At 46.1% G+C, this 21929-nt stretch overlaps 2 protein-coding genes and 1 long non-coding RNA gene across 6 annotated transcripts in view; 2 read left to right on the top strand and 1 right to left on the bottom strand.

Annotated features, from left to right (window-relative positions):
• Positions 1-7238, top strand: part of NME7 (NME/NM23 family member 7) — a 90498-nt gene extending 83260 nt beyond the window's left edge. For both annotated transcript variants that reach the window (XM_053934818.1, XM_053934820.1), the window contains exon 12: positions 6980-7238. In XM_053934818.1, coding sequence (XP_053790793.1) covers positions 6980-7012 — 33 coding nt within the window. In that variant the 3' untranslated portion in view covers positions 7013-7238. The remainder of the gene's footprint in view (positions 1-6979) is intronic.
• On the bottom strand, positions 7049-21833 carry ATP1B1 (ATPase Na+/K+ transporting subunit beta 1). Of its 3 annotated transcripts, none has more exons than XM_053934821.1 (6): positions 21537-21833; positions 18888-19016; positions 11853-12008; positions 10979-11163; positions 9059-9139; positions 7049-8449 (listed from the first exon to the last, which is right to left on the bottom strand). In XM_053934821.1, the coding sequence occupies exons 1-6, from the start codon at positions 21634-21636 to the stop codon at positions 8183-8185; spliced, it is 918 nt and encodes a 305-aa protein (XP_053790796.1). In that variant the 5' UTR covers positions 21637-21833; the 3' UTR covers positions 7049-8182. The 3 variants fall into 3 exon arrangements, with proteins under 3 accessions (XP_053790796.1, XP_053790797.1, XP_053790798.1); XM_053934822.1 differs by lacking the exon at positions 21537-21833 and adding an exon at positions 20138-20300; XM_053934823.1 differs by lacking the exon at positions 21537-21833 and adding an exon at positions 20189-20294.
• Positions 20316-21013, top strand: LOC128783776 (uncharacterized). Its single transcript, XR_008429240.1, has 2 exons — positions 20316-20571; positions 20675-21013. It is a non-coding gene; the product is annotated as an uncharacterized LOC128783776 (long non-coding RNA).
• Positions 21834-21929: the final 96 nt, after the last annotated feature.

The following is a 21929-nucleotide window of genomic DNA, read 5'->3' as shown; positions in this document are numbered from 1 at the left end:
CCACAGCTATTCTGAGATACACTGACATATGTCAGCAAGTCTCTGAGCAAGAGGCAATTCTCTCTGGAGTATTCAGAGTTGCTAAGTGGGCAAGTTTCCTTCTACACTGGTGCCAGTTACTGCTGTTCTGATGGGGAGAGACAATGTGCCAAGACTATCCAGCCACAAACCAGGAACTGTGAGCTTCCTCAGGTAGCTGCCTTAGTCCAGCCATTGAATAGTAACTTGATCTCTGAGGTGTCCTGCCATGGCAGTACATGGTTCAGCACTCAGCAGTAGTGTTGAAATCACTGAAATCTGATGAGACTTGAAACAAACTCTTGGCCTTTTAATACTGACCCATTCCACAGGGAAATGGAGCTTTCTAGATTCAGAGACATCTCTCAGAAGGTACTTTGAGCACTATGCTTGGGGAATTGATGCCCTTAGTTTGGTGGCATGTTTCCTGTCAGCACACTGAGCCACAGTCAGAGTAGGGGCTTGTAGTGGTGCATGCAAGGCCTCTGCTGGTGGTACCTTCCATTGGTAGTTTCTTTCAGGATATTTCTTTCAGGATATGTTGTTGTCTCATCTTCATAATTTTAACACTCTTGCCATGTGTAGCCTGTTGGGTGTCCTGCACAAATAATAATCTGCTGAACATCACAGTTGCTCAGAAAGGGCTTTAAATGCTGGGTAATTCTTGCTTGTTTGTTGCTTCCATCCTCACTTGAATCTATGATGTGGTTGGAAAACTTGTTCTTGTCTCTGTGTGATCACTTCCTCCTGTCTTGGCCATAACCTGGTAGCTCGTGAGGACCATGACTGTCAGTTCTCTGTGAGCAGGCTGGAGAGACTTTGCTCAGCATTGGCAATGCCTGTGGCTTGTACAAACACATCCAAACCTGCCTGTACTTAGATACTGCAGGTTTCTACGAGCAGCAGGGCCCTTTCCAGTGTTTTTATCCAGTGCTTGGGATGTGTTTGCAGCTTGCACTGACACCTGTGGTGCACTTATGGTCTTGTCTCACCTCAGCTTGCTGCTTCAAGGGCATCCTGCAGGACCTCCACAGCAACTCCTGACAGTGAGGCTGGCAAGCAAGTGTCCCTCAAGATAAGTGGGAAGTGCAGAGGCAGTGATCCTGATCACTCAGGGAGCTGCTTGGGATCCTCAGGAAAGCAGTACTTGATGTCTTGTTGGAGTTTGTCACATTTGATGGGAGATGGGATCCTAGACTTTATTTCATTCCAGTGGCTCTACCAAGCCATTGATGTGTTCTGATGGTGACCAAAGATGTTACTAAATAAGAAGTAGAACTGCAGGTGGGAAAGTTCTGAACTAATATGTTCAGCTCCAGCTACAGAGTAATTGGCTTATGATGGGGACTGAGAAGATTCAATGAACCTGCACCTTCTTGTTAAATCTACAAGTATCTTTGCTTCAGAAATAAGTGATCTGAGTCAGCACAGTAGTTACACATGATATAAAAACAACATTTTGTTGTTTTAAAGTAGTTTTGGAGTTCACTTATTTTTCTTAGAGTAAATAGCATAAAACTCACTTTCTTGGTATTTATGATTCTGGTATAATGAACTACTGTCTTGTCCTCTCATTTCCATCCTGTTTGGAATTCACATTTTTCTAATCTTTTATTTTATTTTTACAATTTCCAAGTAGCTTCCCTTGCCTTTCTCTTCCACTGTGTTTTCAGAGTTGAACATAACCATACACAGTTTTTGAGGTGACAGTGTTAACAGCACACAACATAGTGTAGTGTTTATGTAATAAAACCTGTAGTGTTTATGTACTAAAACCTTCCCTTGCAAGGTTGGTTTTTTTGGTGCATAGGGGTTTTTATCCCAGCTCTACTTAAGAAATGAATGTGGATAGTTATAGTTGGAGTGCATGTGCACAAATTGTTCTCTCTTGGGCAGCCTGACTGACTTTATTTCTTACATTGTATGATGCTTGGAAGAGAGGCAGGACTGATAAATCTGCCTTTTTTTTTTTTTTTTTTTTTTTTGAATGAATGAACTAAACCCTCTTCAGATTTGTGTGGGAAAATAACTCTTTATTTTCAGAACACATACAATAGTAAGTATGTAGACTATCTTCTTTGACAATCAGTCTTCTTTCTGGAGTGCTTGTGGCTGAAAGGATGGTAAGAATCCATGGGGGTTTCTGTGTGTTAATTTAATGATTTAGTCATATGAATCAGCTGAGTGAACTGTAGCTGAAGTGTGGTTCAGGTGTTAGGTGTTAGCAAGTGTGCTTGCTAACAGCATTGGTGAGTTCATGCAGATGTACAAACCAGTGTTAATGGGCAAAAAAAGCTTTTTGTTTCCTACTTGTGACCTCAAAGCAAGATAACATGTATAAATTTATCAGACTTAAATGTTTAGGGAGAGTGTACTGATGCTGAAACTTTGGGTCAGCAAAGGCTCTGGATCATGTGCCTGGATGCCTACACTGACCAAGGAGATGGAGTGCTGTGGTGGTTTTGGGGGGAGGGTGCTGGTGAGTGTCTGCCTAGCTGCGTGGAAGGCACCAAGATTCCTGACAGGCTCTAAATGGATAAAGGGGTGGAAAAGGTTTTTATCTCCCAGCTGCCAGTTGCGGTTCTGCAGAGATGAGGAAGGACTGAAAATTACTGTCACCTGTCTGATGATGGATGAGAAGTGAATCTTTGACCTCAGCCCTTTTCTTGATCATGTGTCACCCTGTCAGCCCCCTGGCTTCTGCCATGAAGGAGACTAACAGGGTCTCTCACCAAAAACTGCCAGCCCAGGGGAACAAGGGGAATCAGAGCTGAGGCATTTCAGTGCCAGAGTTTCTTTGAGGCTGCAGTTCTGCCTGCATGGAGTGCTGCTACAGCCCAAGGTGTGCCTGGGTCTGGCCTGTAGATAAAAGCTCTGACTCCAAAGCTGCTCAGCAGGCACCTCTCATCAGCACTGCTCTTTGCATTGTTTTCTGGACAGAAAGAGAGTTAAATTGTAAGTGCCTGTAATTCTTACACTTGGAATCTTCAGCACACTTTGTGCCTGTGCAGAGCCCTATGTTAATACCAAGATATTTTGCTCTCCCTTGGAAAACTGGCTGTCTCACTTGATTTGCTTCCCGCTTTATAATTTCACCTGGCCTTTCCGTGTGCATAGGGCACACATTGTTCAGATGATGCTTGTGCTCAGCCTGGGCATTCAACTGGGTTTTGTTATTGCCTGCTGTATTAGCTCCTGAAACTTTGTGGTAATGCATGGAAGTGCTCAGAGAGAGCAGCTAACTTCATTACCATGAGTTTTACTGGGAGTGAGTGTGACTGAAGCAAAACTTCATGGAGCTGAAGCAGCTCTCAGCTCCTCCTCAGCGAAGCGGTTTATGGGGTCAGAGCCGGAAGGTCATGGTTATTCACCTGTTGTTACTTCCTGAGCATTATTGCTATTTGTCTCTGAACAGGAGCTAGAGAGGGCATAGCTGCATGCTGCAAAGCAGGTAGATGGTTCCTGGGGTCTGCAAGGGGAGTACTGATGTTAAATTAGGTCCTATCTCATCCCTGGGAAACAGTGAGCACACCTGAGTGTTAGCATCACTGGAAAGGCATTTGGGTAGCATCTGTGAAATGTGTTGGCTGGTTTCAGATCAGCTCCTGGTATGGATTTGTGCTCTGTCATCCTTGGATCATGTAGAGATCAGATGTGTGCTTGGCTCAGAGAGGCTGACCTTGCCCTTGGTCAAATGTGAGGCTTGTTCAGATGTTTTGTACTGGCACAGCTCCCCTTTCTGTGGTTTGGACTATGCTCAGGCCTTGGGAAAGAGAGGAAATGTATTTCCTAAAATACAGTAGTATTTTGGAGTATCTAACCCCCATCTGGATGCTTGATGCAAGTTATAAACAAATCCTGGATCCTCTTGGAAAAGGACCTGGTGCTTTTAGAATGGAGGTTCTTCCAGGTGTCTCCAGCTGGGGCCTCATAAGATGGGGACACCCTAAATCTCTTGGTAGTGCTTGGTAGAATCTTGGTTCTTCTGAAGTCTTAATTCTTCTCATAACACTGTACCAGTGGTCATGGGGATGGGTAACTAAGTTCTGGTGGTTCTTGTTCTTTTCCAGCACTGCTCCCAAGGGTATGTTCTTAGAGAAAAGGATCCTTTCTGCATACGACAGATATGCCAGCTCTTAACTGGTTTTACTGGGAGCTGGGTGGCAGCTGACCCACATAAAGATAATTTTACTTAAAGAGAACATAAAGGCACCTGATTTTGCACAGTATATGAAATGTAGTGTTGTTTGTTCTGTCTGAGCCTTGCCAGTACAGTCTGTGTGGATCTTGAACAATGTAATAAAAGCTAATTGAGGAGGAAGAGGTTTTGCACAGGTTTTAAGTAAACTGAGGTTCTGCAGCCCAGCCTGGGAAAATTGGTTGCACAAAATCAAGGGGCCTTTGGAGACTAAAATAGCACAAATCCTTTTGTTGCTAGTGTCAGGTGAGCAGGCATTGGGCAAGGCCAGCATTCACCTGTGTCAGTGTGTGCTGCAGGGGTGGATCATTACTTAAATCCCAGGGGTGGCCACACGGCTCCAGCTGAGGAAGCCCAGGCAGGGGTGGGAGTTGACTCAGCTGTATGCAACCTGCTCCATGGCAGGGAAATGGGCCTGTGGTGGCAGCAGTTGTATCAGCACCCCGGGCTGAGGCTCGACACGGAGTTATTACCTAGGAAGAAGCAAATTCCACTGTACTTGGCTTTTGTCTTTGCTCTCAGCACAGCTCCCCATCCACGCCAAGGGTTGTCCCTGGCCCGTGCTGGACACCTGCCCTTGGCCAAGCTGGGAACAGAAGTCCAGAAGTGCCAGTGCTCAGAGCTGTAAAATCGATAGCTGGTGTGTGCTAGTGCAAGTGTTTGTGCAGACACAGCCTTAAAGGTGTGTGTTGTTAAATATACATGTATGTCTCTCTCTGCTTTTTATTTCACTAGTGCCTCTCTTATTGAATGCAGGTGTCCCATATAACAAGAAGGGAGATAAAATTCACTTTAATGGCTACAATTATACTTAACTATGCTGAGTCAATTTGGCAGAAAGAACAGCATGTTCAGACTGGCAATTTATAATGTAATGTCCTATTAAGCAGTAAGGAAAGCAATGCCTTCCTGAGAAGAGTGGATAGAGCACAGATTAAAATAATGAATCTTTAAAGCAATTTGGTTTAATTTGGGTTGGTGAGATGTCACACCTGCAGTCCCTCTGCCCCCAAGGCTGTTGACCAGCCCTGGCCTAGATGAGGCTGTGTCAGTGCCACTTCTGAAAGGTCATTTTGATATCAAGGCTGTTGTGTATCCAAAGCACCTGTGCCACTGGGCAAGTGGGGTGCCCAGCCAGGAGTCTACACCTGTGTGGGGTGAGGTTTCCTTGGACTTTGGTTGTTTGGGAATTTTTTGTAACCATCCTGCAGTCTTCTAATGCTGTATTGCTAGTAGGTCTGAAAAATTACAGCAGCATTTCTTATGGAGGAAGGGGACATGTCTGACCAGGTGCATTGAGGAGGGTGCTTCTTTTTGGGGTGTGGGGGGGGTGTGGTCCTTTGGTAGCAGAGTTGTCCTGAAGCCTGGGACCAGGTGGGATTTTTCAGTGGGCGGCTGCAGGGCATGTGGCTAGGATAGCTACTGCCCTTCCTGCCTGGTTAATTAGTGATCTGAGCAGCCATTCTGTTTTCACTGATGTGGGACAAGAAAGTGATTGGAGCGGGGATGTTGGGTAAAGGTTTGTTTTTGCCTAATTTCATATGCAATTCCTAAGAGTATGTTACATGAGCCCTTTTGGACATTTGCTCACTGAAGCGGACACAAGCACCTTTAAGTTTTCCACAGTGGTTGTCCCAACTCCTGGAATAAGCCAGACTCTTTATGAATAGTTCATGGACTTTGCACTCATATAGAGAATTAAAAGACAATAAAGTACCTAACCATGACTTGGGTCTTATAAAATTGGGAAAATTTTTTTGGTTTGTTGGTTGGTTTGGGGTTTTTTGTTGTTGTTTTGATTTTTTTTTAATTGTCACAGACTGTTCACCTAGGAACTGAATTGTAGGGGCAGTTGATCCTACCAAACCTTGAGCCATGCAACAACATCCCCACCCAAAATGGCAGAAGTAGGAACCCATCAATTGCTGGGAGCCAAAATGGCTCAGCTTTCCTGCAGTTCTTTTTGCAGGTGAAGTTTCCATTAGGGAGTATTTTAGGGCTCTCATCACAGCTTTTTAAATCCTTGCTCTAAACATACAGCAGCAGAATAAAAGAGCTGAAGGTGTAATTTCTGCTGGCACCTGCTCCTTGAGAACAATATGGAACAGCTAAATGGGTGCACTCATCACCCCAGTGTACCATAACCACGCTTTTCCTTCTAGCAGATGGCAAAGAGTTCAGCATCTTGCTTCTCCAGGATTGTGTGTTCCACTTAGGAAGTCTTTATCAAGCCACTTGCTCTAGGATAGTCCTGTTTTGTCACATTACATGGAGAAATTCTCCCTGGCAATCTGCGTCATGCATCACAAAGTGAGCCTGGCTCCTGCACAAAGCCAGCTGCCACATTTTGTCACCTCTGAGCAGCCCCAGCAGGCACAGCCTGTCTTTGGCGCTGGCCACTGGTCCAGCAGTAACACAGAGCAAGTGGCTGCTGCCCTGAAACTCTTGTGGCTTCAGTGTGCAGCCTTCCCTTCTGGCTGCTGGAAGCTTTAACCTGCACTGAGGATGAACAGTTGTGTCTGGAACACAGAGCCCATGCCTCCAGAGGTGGAACATGTGCAGTAATAGGGAAGAGACTTTTTGGGATCCTGACAGGCACAGGCAGGTGTTCCACAGCAGCAGCATCTGGGGCAGGGAGAGGGGAAAACAAGTAACCAGCAGACAGCAGCACTGATGTGTAACAGCTCAATGTTTCAAATGTTTCAACTCCCTTGTGCCAAGGCTGTCTGGGAATGATAAAGATGCATTTTCTGTTTCAAATAGGTGCAGTACTTCTTCAAGATTCTGGACAGCTAACAGGCTCATCCACTGCAACAGACACGCACACAGAACTGTGTGTTCATTCATTTATTTGTCCAATATTTCAACCTGACTGAAATACAAGATCAACAAGAGCACTGTACTCCTGGCTATTATTACATGTTAGAACATAGAGTTTTGCACTTTAGACAACATTTAACACCATTCTATGGGGTACTGCATTGCTTTTATAAAGTTTAAAATAAAGATTTATTTTCAAACATGTGACTTTGGTTTATTTCATACATTACACTTTCTTGCAGAAAAAATAAAATTGTACAACTGCATAAATATAAAATTCTTCCACCATGAAAATGGCTAAAACATTCAATAAAGACATTAGCACCACAGTGTGCGATGCCTTCAGCAGGAAAAAAAAAAAGAAAAAAAAAAAAAGAAAAAATATACAAAGCAAAGAGTTATGCCTATCACTGAGGAGAGTGATAGTCTGACCCAGTCTCTCACACAACATACTGGAGGATAAGGGAAGAGGTGGAGAGAGACAGCATTCACTACAAAGCACAGTATACAATCACCTATTCTCTTTAATGTCACTTAAGTTAGTTTCCCTGCCACCCCTCCAAATAAAATACCCTAACACCACAGAAAAGCCAGAAGCCTTATGGAGTGCTGTTAAATATCTCACAGGTGGGCCTTTCATTGAAAAGGAACAAAATAATGAGAAGTTTCATGCCAGTTCTAGTCCCATTGAGTATTTACACCTTGGACAGCAAAAGTCTTTGCTCACAAGAAGTAGAAAACAGATACAATACATGGCTTGAAAAATGACCAGAGTATGCACCTATAGTACTGTACACTAAATAAAATACACAAGGCAGCAATACTTAGGGGCCAGAAACACTGCTTACTACAAGTCAGTTATGGAATCATAATTTACAGTAAAAATGGGCATGTCCCAAGGCTCAATTTTGTTTTCTTTTGTCATTTACAGTAGAATAAATATTTGTTGCTATTGCTACACTTCGTTTACATTCTAACCTAGTAAATGCAGAAAGCTAGTGTAAAGCATATAGATTACGTGTAGGTCCCATACGTATGACAGTTTGTTCAAGACTAGTAGGTTTTCTTTTTTGTTCTTTTTTTTTTTTAACCTTTTTAAATGGCTAGGAGGAGGAGGAGGGGGGAGGAAGAGAGTTGTGCTTACAATCAGCTGCTTTTTATGTCGAATTTAATATCAAAGCGTCCCTGGAAGCGGTCCTTGTCGCTGTAGACGATGTTCTGCCCGTAGGCCCTGCACTCCACACGCACCTCCACGTCGTAGGTCAGGTTGGTGAACTGCACGGCCACCAGTGGCTGCAGGTACCGCGGCTGCAGCAGCTTCCCGTAGTAGGGGTAGTACTGCAGCCCGAAGCCGGGGTAGCCGCCCATCCCATAGTACTCCACCGTGCCGATTTTGTCTGCGTCTTCCTCTCGCTGCAGGGGGTAAGAGGAAGCACAAGCAATGACAACCACCCAGACTCACCTTTGGCAGCCCTGGGCTGTATCAGCAGCTTGTTTATGCAGCAAGACCATGACCTCCCATTTGGTCAGTGCTAGTCCCCACCAGGACTGCACAAGAGCTGCCAGTGGTTCACAGGACATGTCAGCACACATCAGCCAGAACACGGGCTTTGCTTCAGTTAAAGCCTCAGCCACTTACACGGTTAGAAATGACCAGAGTGTCCTGTGGTACAATTGCACAGGCTTTGGCTACAAAAATTTTGCTGTTTTTCAGCTGCTTTGCATGTACCAAATATGAAATACCTTCCATGGAGGCCTTTTTTTTTTGGCTCCAGCACAGCACTTGGAAGCCAAATGGCTACTTTTGAAGATACCTTTAACTATCTTGCCCTGCTTTTAGCCCACACTGTGAAGGCAGCACTAACTCATCCATCAGCAGGGCTTTGAGAAACTTCTGTTATCCCAAGTAAGAACCACCCCATTTGTCTATGGAAAGGCAGGCAAGGGAATAACTACACTTGGACAAAGGCTTAGTCATCCCTTGCAGCTTCCCAACTCTGCTCTGTCGCATTTCCAACTTACCTTGGCAACGCAGTGGACAGGGATAAGATTTGGGTTGTATTTTGCCATAACCTCAGGAGGGAGGCTTTCATTGACTGGAGCCTAGAAGAAATCCAGAACAAGGGGATATTACACACTGGACACTTCTCTGCAGACTGGAACACCTTTGCAGCAACAAAGATCAACAGTACCAAACACACACCATTAACTGAAATCCCTTCTAAGCACAGTTCAGAGGCAACAGCTCTCAGTGGTTCTTGGGACAGACAAGTAGTGTAACACAACTGGAAGCAGGGGAACTTGACCCAAGCAGTTCTGGCTGTTCTTACAGCTTCACTGTTGTGGATACAAGCAGGTCAGGCTGGGTTTAGTTCCATGGTGTCCCTGAGGAAAGCGTTTCATGGCACAGTGTCTGTTGCTAGCGGGGCTTGTTTATGCAAGCTCAGGCAGTGGCAGGATTGTGCTGGTGCAGGATTTGCCACCTGCCTGGCCAGGTGTGTGCAGTCAGGACTGGAAATGCACAGGAAACAAAATATGGCAGTCTCACCCTGACACTGCTGAATTTCAACACCGCCAACAGGGAAGGACAAAAGCTCTGGGTATATCAGAGAAAGATGAGTGCCAATTCTCATAGTCCAACCACTAACACAGTTGGTCTTTGGTCTTTTAAAGTGCAGCAGTATTGCTTGACCACATTGCAGTTTCAGATCTGTTTTACAAACACTTTTCCCAATGCAAGAACTACAGGATCTCTGCTGGAGTGTGGAACCACAAAAATAAATACTGCCTTGGATATGTTGTTTCTAAATGAAACCTGCAAAGTCATTCCTGACTAGACCCTGCTGTCTAATGCAGCCTGGAGGTCTCCAGAGCTCCGTTGCAAAAAAAGAGAGGAACACACCAAACCCTTCTCTTTCCCAGTCATCAAACATGCACATCTCATGTCAACCCACAGTACATTCTGCTAAAATGTTTCCACAACACATCAGATAAACCAAAAGTTTGCTCATTTCTTTTAGCACAGGACAAGCTCCCTTTGAAGGAAAAGATTCCTTAGGACTTGTTAAGACAGCACCAATTCCTATCCACAAGTGCTCTGACAGATGGGAGTGAGGTGGCCTAGAACACCATTTACACTGTTCTCCATCCAAAAGAGAGTGTCAAGTTTTGCACACCACCTTATTCAACAGCACTGAATTCTTAGAAGAAATTTTTAGCATGTGCTGGGGAAAAAAACCAGAAGGAAAAGCCATGAATACCCCAATTAACACCCTTCAGCATTACTGCAAACTTCCCTTTGGGTGAAGGACAGAGCAACCAGTTGACGGAGATATCCTAAAGTCTCTGGAAAACTACATTCAATTAACTAAAGACCTCCTCACCTTTCTTGCAGTTTTGCCTGACTTTCAAATATATTTACTCTTTAGAGCCTGTGTTTCACTCTGGTATTTAATATTAGCATTTCGTAATTTAATTAAGCAGTTATGGCAAGGCAGACAAGACTACATTGCCTGAGGAAAAGAATGGAGTGGATCAGGGCATAACAAAATGTACAGATATTACTACAGACGGGTAGTCTGCAGTAATACAGACTGGTCCCATGGAAGCATATAGGAATTTAAAATGGAATTTATTATTTGACGAAAATGCCCCTTTATAGCAACGCCAATAGCAGGCTCAGAAGTTAGCAGATAAATAACCAGGAAGTTGCATTGTGAGGTTCACTGCTACTTGTTACCAACTTGCAGTGCACAACTTCACTGCTTTTCAATTAAAAGCATTTTTAAAGTAAATTACTCAAATTGTCTCACAATTTATCCTCTGCAGAAAGGGTTTAATGCTGATCTCTTTCCAGAGACCAAAAAGCAGGCACAGCAAATCTGCAGCCAACCCTTCCTCCCAATCAGTAGCTTCTGCTAGAAATGGAAGAAAGATACTTGCCTGAGGTTTGAAGCCAATAATTCTGTTGAGCTTGACAAGGATGCATGGTTTGCCATCCTTGTAGCCGTAGGTGGGATCATTTAATCCAGAACAGTTTTCCAGCCATTCACGTCTGAATTTGCAGACCTTCTTCTGGCCCTGGGCATCATTATATGGTCCTCTGTCTTTGTATTCAGTAGGTGTGTCTGTCACACAGGGAAAGGAAAAGACAACCATATGCAGTGGGATCTTGTGCATGTCACTTACACTTCCCTGGGCACGTGGGATTTCCCTCAGCAGGGCAGTTAAGGCACTCCACAGACCCACGCCCAGCCAACCCCCCAGGCACAGCTGCTCCCAGACCATCAAGTTTTATGGAGTTTTGTTTTATAACTGAGATTTCTTCCAGAGTCACCTGGCTCAGAGACTAATTTTTTTTTTCTGGGCAGCTTTTACAAGTGGGTTCCCCTCAGATTTGATACAGACATATTATGAGGTGAGAGTCTCATTCACATGATTACAAATAACCTTTTAAGGGTAAACACCTCCCAGATGTTTGACTACATGGCATGAAGAGGACACACACTGGCTTTAGCAAAGTCATCAGTAACACCCCTGTGGCTTTCAGAGAGAATAAGGTCAGTGGCAGCTGACCTTAGCTTCAGAGTCAGCTGCAGTGTTCTCCAAGTGAAATGTGGGGATTCCCAACCCTACAGTAAGCTGCTAAGTATGGCTCAGTGTGGTCTGCCCAAAGGAAATTAATGAGCAGCCAGTTAACCAACTTGCTGCTGGAACAGCTGAAGACCAAGACCACCACTGCTCAACCTCAGCTTCTGGTGGACCTGACAGAGGCATCATTCAGAGTCCTCAGCTGTAGGAAACAATCAAGACTTACCTCCACAGTCCTGAAACACAATGTTTTCAGTTTGTTGCTCAGCACTGTAGTCCCTTAAGAAATTATCAAGGTTCCTCACATAGGGTTCATAACTTCTGGGATCAGAGGCAGTAAAGGTAATTTCTGTCTTTTGAACCTGGGGGACTTGAGTCAGTCCTAAGAAAAGCAAAATTGGGGATAAGACATTAAGTACACCTCAGAGCTGCACAGCCTCCAGGCGATACTAAGAACATAACTCCTAATAATAATAATCTCTATTTTTTCAGAATTAAGGAGTTTGACAAAACAGCTTCAGCTCACTGGAAGAGAGGTTTTCTTCTTTTCAGCAAGTCTTAAAATATTTATCGCAGTGTTTGTGTCAGGTAAAAAGACAAAAATGACAAAATGGAGAAGTGAGGCTACAAAGTTAAGGCTTCCTTCAAGAAAAATAGCCAACCACAGGTCCACTGTGCACTTTTGCCTCCTCCACGAGGACAGAGGGAAGCAGTGTGAGACCAACCACACAGAACAGAAGTATCCCTAAGAGGCTGCCTTCAGTGTCTGCAAACTCTGTGTTTAGGATACAGCACAGCTGTCCACTCGTGAGCTCCTGCAATAAAAGAGAGGTTTCCCAAGTCCGGTCATGCTCTGCCAGCTGGAATCCATGTTGCCTTTGTGCGTCTCCCCTGTGGCATGTAGGGCAGGAGACATTTTCTCCCTTAATAAATCCAGCTGCCTGAACACTGCCGCCTCTCTTTTCACTGCCTAATTGGGTATTTCTGACTGTACAACTCATCTTCTGAGCTCCCTTATCAGCAGCTCATCACCAAGGAGGTGAGTAGGAAATGCCACCACACAGAAGAATTGTTTAAAAGACTCCCTAGATTCTGGGCTGTGCTAACCAGCTCAGATTTAGACTATAATAATGATGCATAGAGAAGAGATTATAAACAAGAAATGCCTACAGATAATGAAAAGCACCATCTCCTTTGCTGTTCATTGTGGAACTTGGAAATAGTTGCTCGTATGCAATGTTTAGGTCACATTTTAATTGAAAGTATTGATGCATGGCTAACACTTTAAGTAATGGGAACAGAGTTCATGCTGCTTTTGTGGCAGCCACTGTAATTATTGAGGTCCTGACTTCAGTTCAGTTTGACGTCTTCATTTTAGCAAGATCAAGAAAAGGAACAAGGGAGCAGCATTTGCTTTGACAGCTTTCAGAACAGGCCTGTTGCCAAGAAGCTCCGCTGGTGCAAAACTCAGGCAGCTTAACCGGCTGGCCCCAACCCACAAGAGCTTGTGACTCCAGCAATTTTTCCAAAGCCACTTGAGTGCCTCTGTTCAGTCCCTCCGCAAACCAACTCACCACTCCCCCCCCCCGCCCCTACCCACTAACTTGGAATTTGTAACCTAGGACAAAGATTAGCTTTGTTCCCCTCAACACAGCTCCTGGTCGCCAAAGATTGCAAGAAGTCCACCAAGGAGCTCCAGTGTTTCAAGTTTAATTCCTGAAGCAACTTTTAACTGCTCAAAAATACCTCTGCTACAAATGGACCAGGTTGAGTTTAGAAGTTTAAAAGTAATTCTCTATTTCTCTAGAAGAATGACATTCTACCCTCCAAAGTCAGTGGCTTTCAACCCTTTTTCAAGCAATTACTCATTTTCTTGCTTCACAAACAGTTATATATAGAAAAAATACACCAGTTTCCATTTTAGTAAGGGACTTCAATCCCATCCTGCCAAGCCCTTCTCATGTTACCACTCAGCTGGGAAGAACAGACTCAGTCACCTGAAGTAGCTGTCTGGAATTGCAGCAGAGGCAGGCCAGGCCTTGGATCCTCTCCTGCATCTGCCTTTTCCAGAGTTCAAGTTACAGGTGGCATACATATTCCAGTGCATAAATACAAAAAAAGAAAAAAAATGGAAGAAAACTTGGCCAGGCTTGTTAAGTTCCAGTCAGGCAAGTGAAGTTGTCAGTTTTGCTCAGGACCTCCCTATTTCTGTTTCTTGTCTTGGCCAAGGTAATACATAGGGCACCCACACAGGCCTGGCAAAGGTGACATGAAGGTCAGCAATAAACCCTGTGGTTTGTAAAAGCCACCCAGCAGAAGATTCCTGTTCTCTCTTTAAGAGAGCCCGGCCACTGATAGGTACAGTCCAAAGCTAACCCTCTGCCCATCAGACAAGTGACTTGGCTGGAGAACAGACTCCCATCCCAAAGCATCCCTGTCTTGCACATCTCCACAGAACTGCCATGGAGCCCAGGCAGTACGTCCAAGCAGCTGTTCCAGTGGCCAGCACAAAGGAACCACTGTTCCTGCCAGGTAGCCTGTGGCCCAAGCTGGGCTGTTTTCTGTCTATCTGGGAACATTTCCAGGTTGACGGATGAACCAGACTAGACCAGGCTTTGACACACGAGCAGTTGCTTTGTTTAGGGTAGGAGCAAAGTGGAGATCAATCTCCCCACTTACAAAGCCAGAAAGAAAATCTTTATGAATATAAAAGACTTGTCATGAAAAATAACTTTATCCTAATTAAAAAACAGTGTTACTAGCTTCTACCACAACCTCCATTCTCACATGCCTGCAACTGACTGGATGCAAAGCCCTAATCATTTCCTTCTGTACATCCCATAGCCAAAGTAAAAGCTGCAGTGCTGTTAGCAGAGCAGCACTATCACTGAAGCCTTAAGCAATTTTGTGTGGAAAACCAAGCGTGTTGTACGACGGCAGAAGGTAACCTCTGCAGAGGTTACTAACCTTTCTGGAACATTCTCTCACCCCCACTTGGGAACTTAAGCAAGCAGGACAAGAAAGAAACATTTAAAAGGTGAGCTTTGCAGTACTACCTGGCATGCATTGCTAGATACCCAAGAAGTGTGTGTGGCTGGCATGACTGAAGTTTTTAGGGGCTGCATGCACACGAGAAAGCCATTCATGCGCAAGTCCTATGGGGGAACAAAAACAAACCCACAGGAGCTTTTGGAGCCAGGAGTCTAACAACCCTCTCCCCCATCCTCAGACTATAATCTGTAAGACACAGCTCTGCATCTCAAGCTATTACAATAGAGATGCACATGGTGTCACATGGTTGTGCTGTTCTTTCCACACAAAAGAATGAAATAACTCATCGCTAAAATACTGACAATTTAGGAAATTGCTGCAACTGGCACTTTAGAGTGCCTTGTTAGGAAATAAGACACTCATCTTCACTTGGCTGACATTGTCCATATAAATGATGAGCAATTCCTTGAATTGGTAATAGACACCACCTTTTGTTAGCTGTGATGATACAAGGACATAAAAAAAAACCCAAGTAAAGTCATTTGAAGTTTCTTTCAGCTACAGTTCCATTTCCAAAATGCCATTGCAGATTAAAATCCTGTTTATTCAAGTTCATTTAAAAACAGTTTTCCACATAGATTTTATCATTCTAAGCTGCAATAGCAAGACTTCAGGAGAAGTATCCTGAGGGTAAAGAGGAAGAAACTAAAAATGGGAAGTCAGGCTTGTTATTAGGAACAGTTGTATAAGGCTGTAGTAACCACTCCCTGCTCCATCACACCATGCTCATCTCCAAGTACCATGTAATCTTTGTTCCAAATGAGTATGAACACTCCTGAGATGACACAGACGACAAATTAAGTGATCACTACACACTCCCCCAGCTCACTGTGTGAGAATAGATTTTAAAAGCCACCATATCAAACAATGTCCTTCCAAGCTTCCAGTCAACCTCAGCCCCAAAGTGCAAACAGCAGGTGCGAGTCTTCTGCAAATGCAGCAAACCCTGCTTGGCTGCAGCATCCTGGAGACTGAGATTTTCCCAAGCACAGGTGCTGCTGAGAGAAGCAAAGTGCAACTTCACAGGAAGCAGCACACATTCCTTTGAAGCCTCCCTGGCACCTTGCTGCTGTTGTCCAAGCTAAATAAGCCCAGTGGGGAACACACAGCAAAGATGTGCGTTCCACAATTCCATGATGCACTTTCCATGATGCACTCACTGCCCAGCAGTGCCTGAAGCAGGGACACCTGAAATCCCCTGGCTGGAGAAGGGATTCTTCCTTCCAGCCACCACTGACAAAACTTTGCCTCAGGCTGCAGTGAGCTCTGTTCCCTCCGCCAGCCCGTGACAGAATGCTGTTCCACGGGACGCACACCACAAGATGGCAGGATACACAGCCCAATTTGTATTGGCTTGGGGAGGGAGAGAATGAAGCATGATTTTTTAGGGATGCTTCTTAAGAGGCAATATCCTCATCCTTCACTAGTAGCAGGGTAAGTCCTCTGTGTTCAAAGCAGAGTCCAAGCCTGCAGCACATGTGGAACTGAGAGCTGGGGCTGTCGCAATGGCAGGGCTGGACAGGCAGGTGAACTGCACTGTCCCTTCCCCCACCACAAGACAAAAGACAGAAAAAAATAGAGTAATGGAAAGGTACAATATTCAGCTTGTCCTGAAGCCCTCTATAACATTCCTGTTGTGTTCAATGCAGAAACCAATTACCATATTAACGACACTTGGCTACAAAAATAGCACTTTATGGCTTTCAATGTTATACCCATGTCAATAACTCAATACAACACCCTGTAGGTTCTGCTGCTGTTATGAAATCTGTTGTATTTCAGAACAAGAATGATATTATAGCAGCCCCTACAGCATTTTTTTCTTGCAAATCCTGAAGGCAAGTTAGTTTTCCCTTTCCCAAAACATTCTGGGCTGACACAACAGTGACTTGCCCAAGAAGGACAGAGCACTGTAAAAAGAATAAAACCAGCTTTTCTGGCTCCCTGGAAAATCCAGGGCTTTATCAAGCTGCCAGTATACTTACTTGGCTCACAAATTTTCCCACAAGAATTGGGAATTAGAATTGCACAACATCCTCCTTTATATAGTTCATCATCTGCAGGCGTCTCAGATCACAGAAAGTTCAAGTTTGGTGCTCACCACATGTGTGTTCCTTGACAGGACAGCAGGTGTGCTTGCAGCACTGGGGAGAATCCTGCACAGCCAGAGAATACAGGGATTGCTGACCCCCAAACAGCAGTGCAGCCACTCACTACCTGTCAGCGTCTCTGAAAGCCTGCATTAAAGGGCAATTCTGGACTCGCAGTTTCATGGCTGCTGCGCTACAGGACAAGGAATGTACCTGGATACTAAGTGCCAGCCTCCACCATGCCCTACACCAGCTTCTCCACATCTGTAGGAAGTGCTGCCAAGTGATGCTCTGCAAAGGATCCTATTCTATTTACTAATTATTTCTTTGAAGCTTTATGCATATGCCATTGAAGCTTGGTTCAAAACCCTTGTTTAGTGGCTCCCCACTGTCACACATTTGAGGTGAATTTTGTTCCCCTTGATTTCAGTACCCATCCTGAAATCTATTACAAAAGATTCCTGACAACCTTTTCATTGTTCCTCCATTTTGATTTCTGCAGTACACACTACAAGAGTTTCTTGAAATTCAATTTCTTTTCTTTGTTAAAAAAGCCAGAAAAACTGGTGCAGTATGCAATTAAGATATTAATAAAAGTCCTGTGCAGGCTGAAATCTTTCACAGAAATTTTACCAGAGTTGCTTTGAAACTGGAATAGTAAACTGCCGTTTCACAGAAAGCAAACGGTTTACCTAGAACAGGTAATTATGTGACATGACATCTGGCTGAACAGCAGGGCTATCTGGGTGAGACCTCAGATCCATGGGTGCCTTTGCTAATTATTTCATGAAGGGAAAAAAAACCACATTACTGAGTAACAGCTACCGCAGCATTAGCCATGTTGGCTTTTCAGATGCAGCCAATGGCTCTGGGCAGTATCAGTGACAGTCTTTCCTGCAAATGTCAGGGTCCACTGCAGGGATAAAAAGAGCTGCTTTCAGTGCTTAAGACAGCATTTGCCCCAGCCATGGTGGTGGTACATGAAGAAGTGTAACAGACTAACACAGCAGTTCCAGCCTCTGTTCTGTGTTTAAAGCATGCTAGTAGAAAAGCAATTATCTGGAAAAGATTACTTAGCTGAGCTGTAACACCATTTGGTGACAGTGACATTCCCTGTGTTTAGGGCAGGGATTCACAGCACAGCATTACAGGTAGTGGGGCTGCAAGACACAGCACAGCACCACGGCCAACTTGTGTAGCTACAAGCCATCAGCCTCACAATTGTCACTTAAATACCACTGTTATTAAAAGCTTCTGAACTGTTTCACAGAGCAACTGGAGACAAATCGTTAGGATGCCCAGTGCCAGGCAGCCTCAAGGTCATTTGCAACGTGGGAAAGCAGCAGTTGCGCAGCTCCCCCTGCGCTCCAGCCACCGGCTGCGGCGGGAGTCGGATAGTGCAGCACAGCCTGGGCAGGCGGAGCGCAAACCTGCGCAAGGGCCACTCGCTCCTTCTGCCCTACCCAAGGCCAGCTGGCCACAGGCACTGCCCAGGCATTCTGAGCAGAGATTTCTACTGTCTGTGAGGACAGGTCACATGTCAGCAGCTACCAGACCCACCCTCCCTTCACCTCCCACGCCAGTCAGCTGCCAATTCCCACTAGTGGGTACCACAGCGTCTCTAGAGTGTGGGGTACTTCAGTGTTTGATAAAGCAATTCCGTGAGCACTCCCAGAACTGGCACTGTCCCCTTGCTCTTTGTGCACACTGCTTCCACTGAGAGAGCCAACATTTTATCTTTATTCCTTCACTTACCCATGTGAACAGAGTGGTTCTGAAGAAAGAAAAACTGAACCCAGCTTCCCCATACAACCTGTTCTCAAAAGTGAAGCCTTTTAGCCTCACCCCATCACTTCAGCTTAGGGGAAGTGAAAACCAAACCAGGTTCAAGTTCCTCTCAGAGAGGAGACATTTTTCCTGTGACGCAACCTTTAATTCTAGCAGGATTTTCTTCAAGTCCCAGTACTGTTACCACAGAAGGCTGAGAACATACCCACCCCCTACAAATATGTGTTGCAGCAACGACACGCTTATTTCATCCTCCTTCTTGAGGTGAGTAACCAACCCCGCCTTCCCAGAACAGCTTGCACAAAGTCAAATACAGCCTCCTGTTTAGTTACCTGGAGGTGCCACTCGATCCTGGTATTTGGGCTCAAATTCGCTGACAGTGAGCAACATCACTTGGATGGTCCCAATGAATATACCTGCCAGGCAACCGTAGAAGATGACATAGAAGAGGAGGATCTTAACTGCAAGAGAAAACAAAGAAAGAGGAATCAAATCAAGCCCTCATGGCAGTCATGTTTCAGGACAGTACTTCCAACCTTTGCCCCTTGCAAGGAGGAGCCCAGCACACGAAACTCAGATGTTACAAAGACATCTGTGAAACAGCGAGATTATGCCCTGATGCAGACAGGAAACATAAGGCACTCCAGCTGTTTGGTGGTGGGGAAACACAAGGCCCTGAAACCTTAGAAATCCGTGAATCAGGGTTTGGGCTTATAAAATACAAAGACTAAACTGCGTTCCCCCACACCTTCGAGGATCCCTTGGCTAACCCAGCAGCATCACCACAGGCCCTCACACTTGACACCGTCAGTGATCCAAGTGCCCCACAGCAAGCACGGATGTGCTTGTAGGATACTCATTCCACACAGCTCAAAGCTATTTCCAGGAGCAGTAACAGTAAATGTTTCATTCACGTTTACAAGCCATTGTAAAGCCTCATCTCTTCTAGTAATTCAGGCCATCACCTCCAAAAAAAGACAATGGGAAAAGAGTTCAGGCCCAATTAACTTCAGTACTCCATCTCAAGTGTAGGAAAGTACTCTTAAGGTGTCAAAACACTGCACATTTACCAGCCTTGTGTGCCTACAAAGACACTGGCACTGCTCATACCAATTAGAGAGTGAATTACATAATAATGAAAGACTCAATGTAGTTTCAGTCTAAAAGGAACATCTAGAATCATCTTGTGGGGGGACTGGGAAGAACGGAGAAGAGTCTGGAGATGCCACCCAGCTCTGGGTATCAGTTACCAGTTTACAAGGATTATCTGAACAGATTAACTGCAGGGTAGCATGCTGTACTATGAACCACCAGGCCACCTACAAGGGTAGGCCAGCCCATGCCAAGCAACTGTATTGCTCATCAGGCTGCAGGGACAGGCAGAGGCCAAAGACAACTTGAGAGCAAGCCTGCTTGGTCTCAGACTGTCCTCACCTAATCAAAAACAAAACAGATGTAGTTTATTTCAAGGACTGGAAGTGATGAGCTATCAGAGAAGGGGAGTAAGTCGTGGGTGGAAATATTCCTCCTCACTCCCTAACTCCATCAAAAAAACCCCTCTACATTATTAGAGAAGCCTCACAATGAAAGCTGGCAGTTCTGGTTGCTCAAGGTCTATGAAAGACAGGCTAACATGAGGGCCACCCAGAGGCTGAGGGACACTGTCAGAAAGGACTCCATCCTCTTGTCTTCCTGGTGTGCATCAGAGGTAGCCAGGGCTGGAGGGCAGAGCTGGGTGCAGTAATGTGGTGCTCCAGGAGTTAAAGCACTCTTTGGTATCCAGGCAGCGTAAAGCAAATGGCCATGACGTCAGGGACGTGTGGAAATTTTTTCCAGAGCACGGTCATAGGAGGTGCTGTTGTAACAAACCAAACACGAATGCTGTTGTCTGCAGCGTAATGCCTTTGAGTTTTGTAACATCAAAAGGCAAACGCTTGGAGGTAGCTTATTTAATCAGGTTCCCAGTCAGGATGCTCTAAACGCCCAAGACACCTTAAAGGTCAAAACTACTCCAAGGTCTCAGAAAATACGCAGTGGGTCTAGAAATCGAGCACCACAGGGTTGAAGGAAAAAGCTTCTTGCAAGAGGTAGGCTTATAACAGAAGAATCTGATCATCAGCCTGCAGCTCGACTCAGCAAATGGAAATCAGTCCTAGGCGGACAGGTATGGGAACTCTGGGAGAAGGACCTGGTTCAGCCTCCGCGTTTGAAGCACTGCGCAGTTGCCTGGTGCCTCAGGAGCAGAAAATACCTCTCCATGCGCACCCACAACCCCATTCTGCTCACGTAAAGATACGGCAGAAGCCTGCTCTAGTCCGCCTGCCAGAGCTGCCGGCTCTGGATGTGGCACCTCCAGCCGATCCATTACAATAGGAGCTGAATTCAACACCAGCTGTGGCTGGCAGCAACTGGAAGGCTGTTATTTGTGTAACGAAATTAAAAACCTCTTTAAACTAAATGCAATGAATACAGCACAAGCATTTATGAGGAGTGCACAGAGAGCCATTTCCTTCTTGTGGAGATATTAAAAGTCAATTGCTCTTTCCCAGCGGAGTAAGACTCGCTTAGTTTCATTTATCCAGAGAAAACAGAAAAAACAGAAAAAGCCTCTGTAAAGTCTAAGGCAGATGAGAGCTGGGAGATCAGGATCCCCCGACGGCGATGCTCCCGGGCCGGGCCAGCCACCGGGAAAGGAAGGAGACCCAAGGACGAGGCGCCCTCGACAAGGTCGGCCCGACCCCGCCTCACCCCCGGACCCACCTGGAGCCGCACTCGGGGAGCAGTGCTCGCCGGCTCCCGCCCCAGCGGACACCGAGGGGAGAGAGCAGGCGGACCCCGTCCCTGCCTCCCTCGCCCCGCAGGGACGCCCTGTCACCAGCCCCCCCCGCCCCGGCCGCAGCCCCGTCGCAGCCGGCGGAGGCGGAGCGCCGGGGCCGTGCTGCAGCGCCCGCCGCATCGCCGCCCCATGGCCCCGCACTCACACCAGCTGCCCCCGGTGCGGCCCAGCAGCTCCTTCTTCTCCGAGTTCCAGATGAATTTCTTCCAGTTGCCATCACCGTCCTTGGCCTTCCCGCGGGCCATGGCGAGCGGCGGGGTGGGCGAGCGGCGTGCAGAGATCTACAGCCCTCGGCGGGCGGAGCGGCCCCAGAAGGTGCGGGTGGGTGCGCCCGCCCCGGCGGCGCCGACCCGACAGGGCAGAGCGGGGGAGGCGGCCGGGGGGACTCGGGAGCGGCGGGGTAAAAGCGGCGGAACGCACGGGGCACGAAGCAGCCGCACTCCCCTCGCAGCGCCCCTTCATATACACCGCGGGCTCCGCCCTGCCCGCGCCGCCGCCAATGCGGATCCGCCGAGAGCTCCGCGGGCGGGGCCCGGGG

The sequence above is a fragment of the Vidua chalybeata genome, chromosome 2 (assembly GCF_026979565.1).
Source record: "Vidua chalybeata isolate OUT-0048 chromosome 2, bVidCha1 merged haplotype, whole genome shotgun sequence".
Lineage (NCBI taxonomy): Eukaryota > Metazoa > Chordata > Aves > Passeriformes > Viduidae > Vidua > Vidua chalybeata.
The sequence above is the reverse complement of the archived record's forward strand: the minus strand, read 5'-3'. Positions and strand labels throughout refer to the sequence as shown.

What these genes read in the sequence shown, in the direction of transcription:
- ATP1B1 (XM_053934821.1), bottom strand. Translation starts at nt 21,636, where the DNA reads ATGGCCCGCGGGAAGGCCAAGGACGGTGATGGCAACTGGAAGAAATTC. An exon ending in CCGCACCGGGGGCAGCTGGT is followed by an intron (nt 19,017 to 21,536) that starts GTGAGTGCGGGG and finishes TTTCTCTTGCAG; the next exon opens with TTAAGATCCTCCTCTTCTAT. An exon ending in TGTGTTTCAGGACTGTGGAG is followed by an intron (nt 11,164 to 11,852) that starts GTAAGTCTTGAT and finishes CCTGTGTGACAG; the next exon opens with ACACACCTACTGAATACAAA.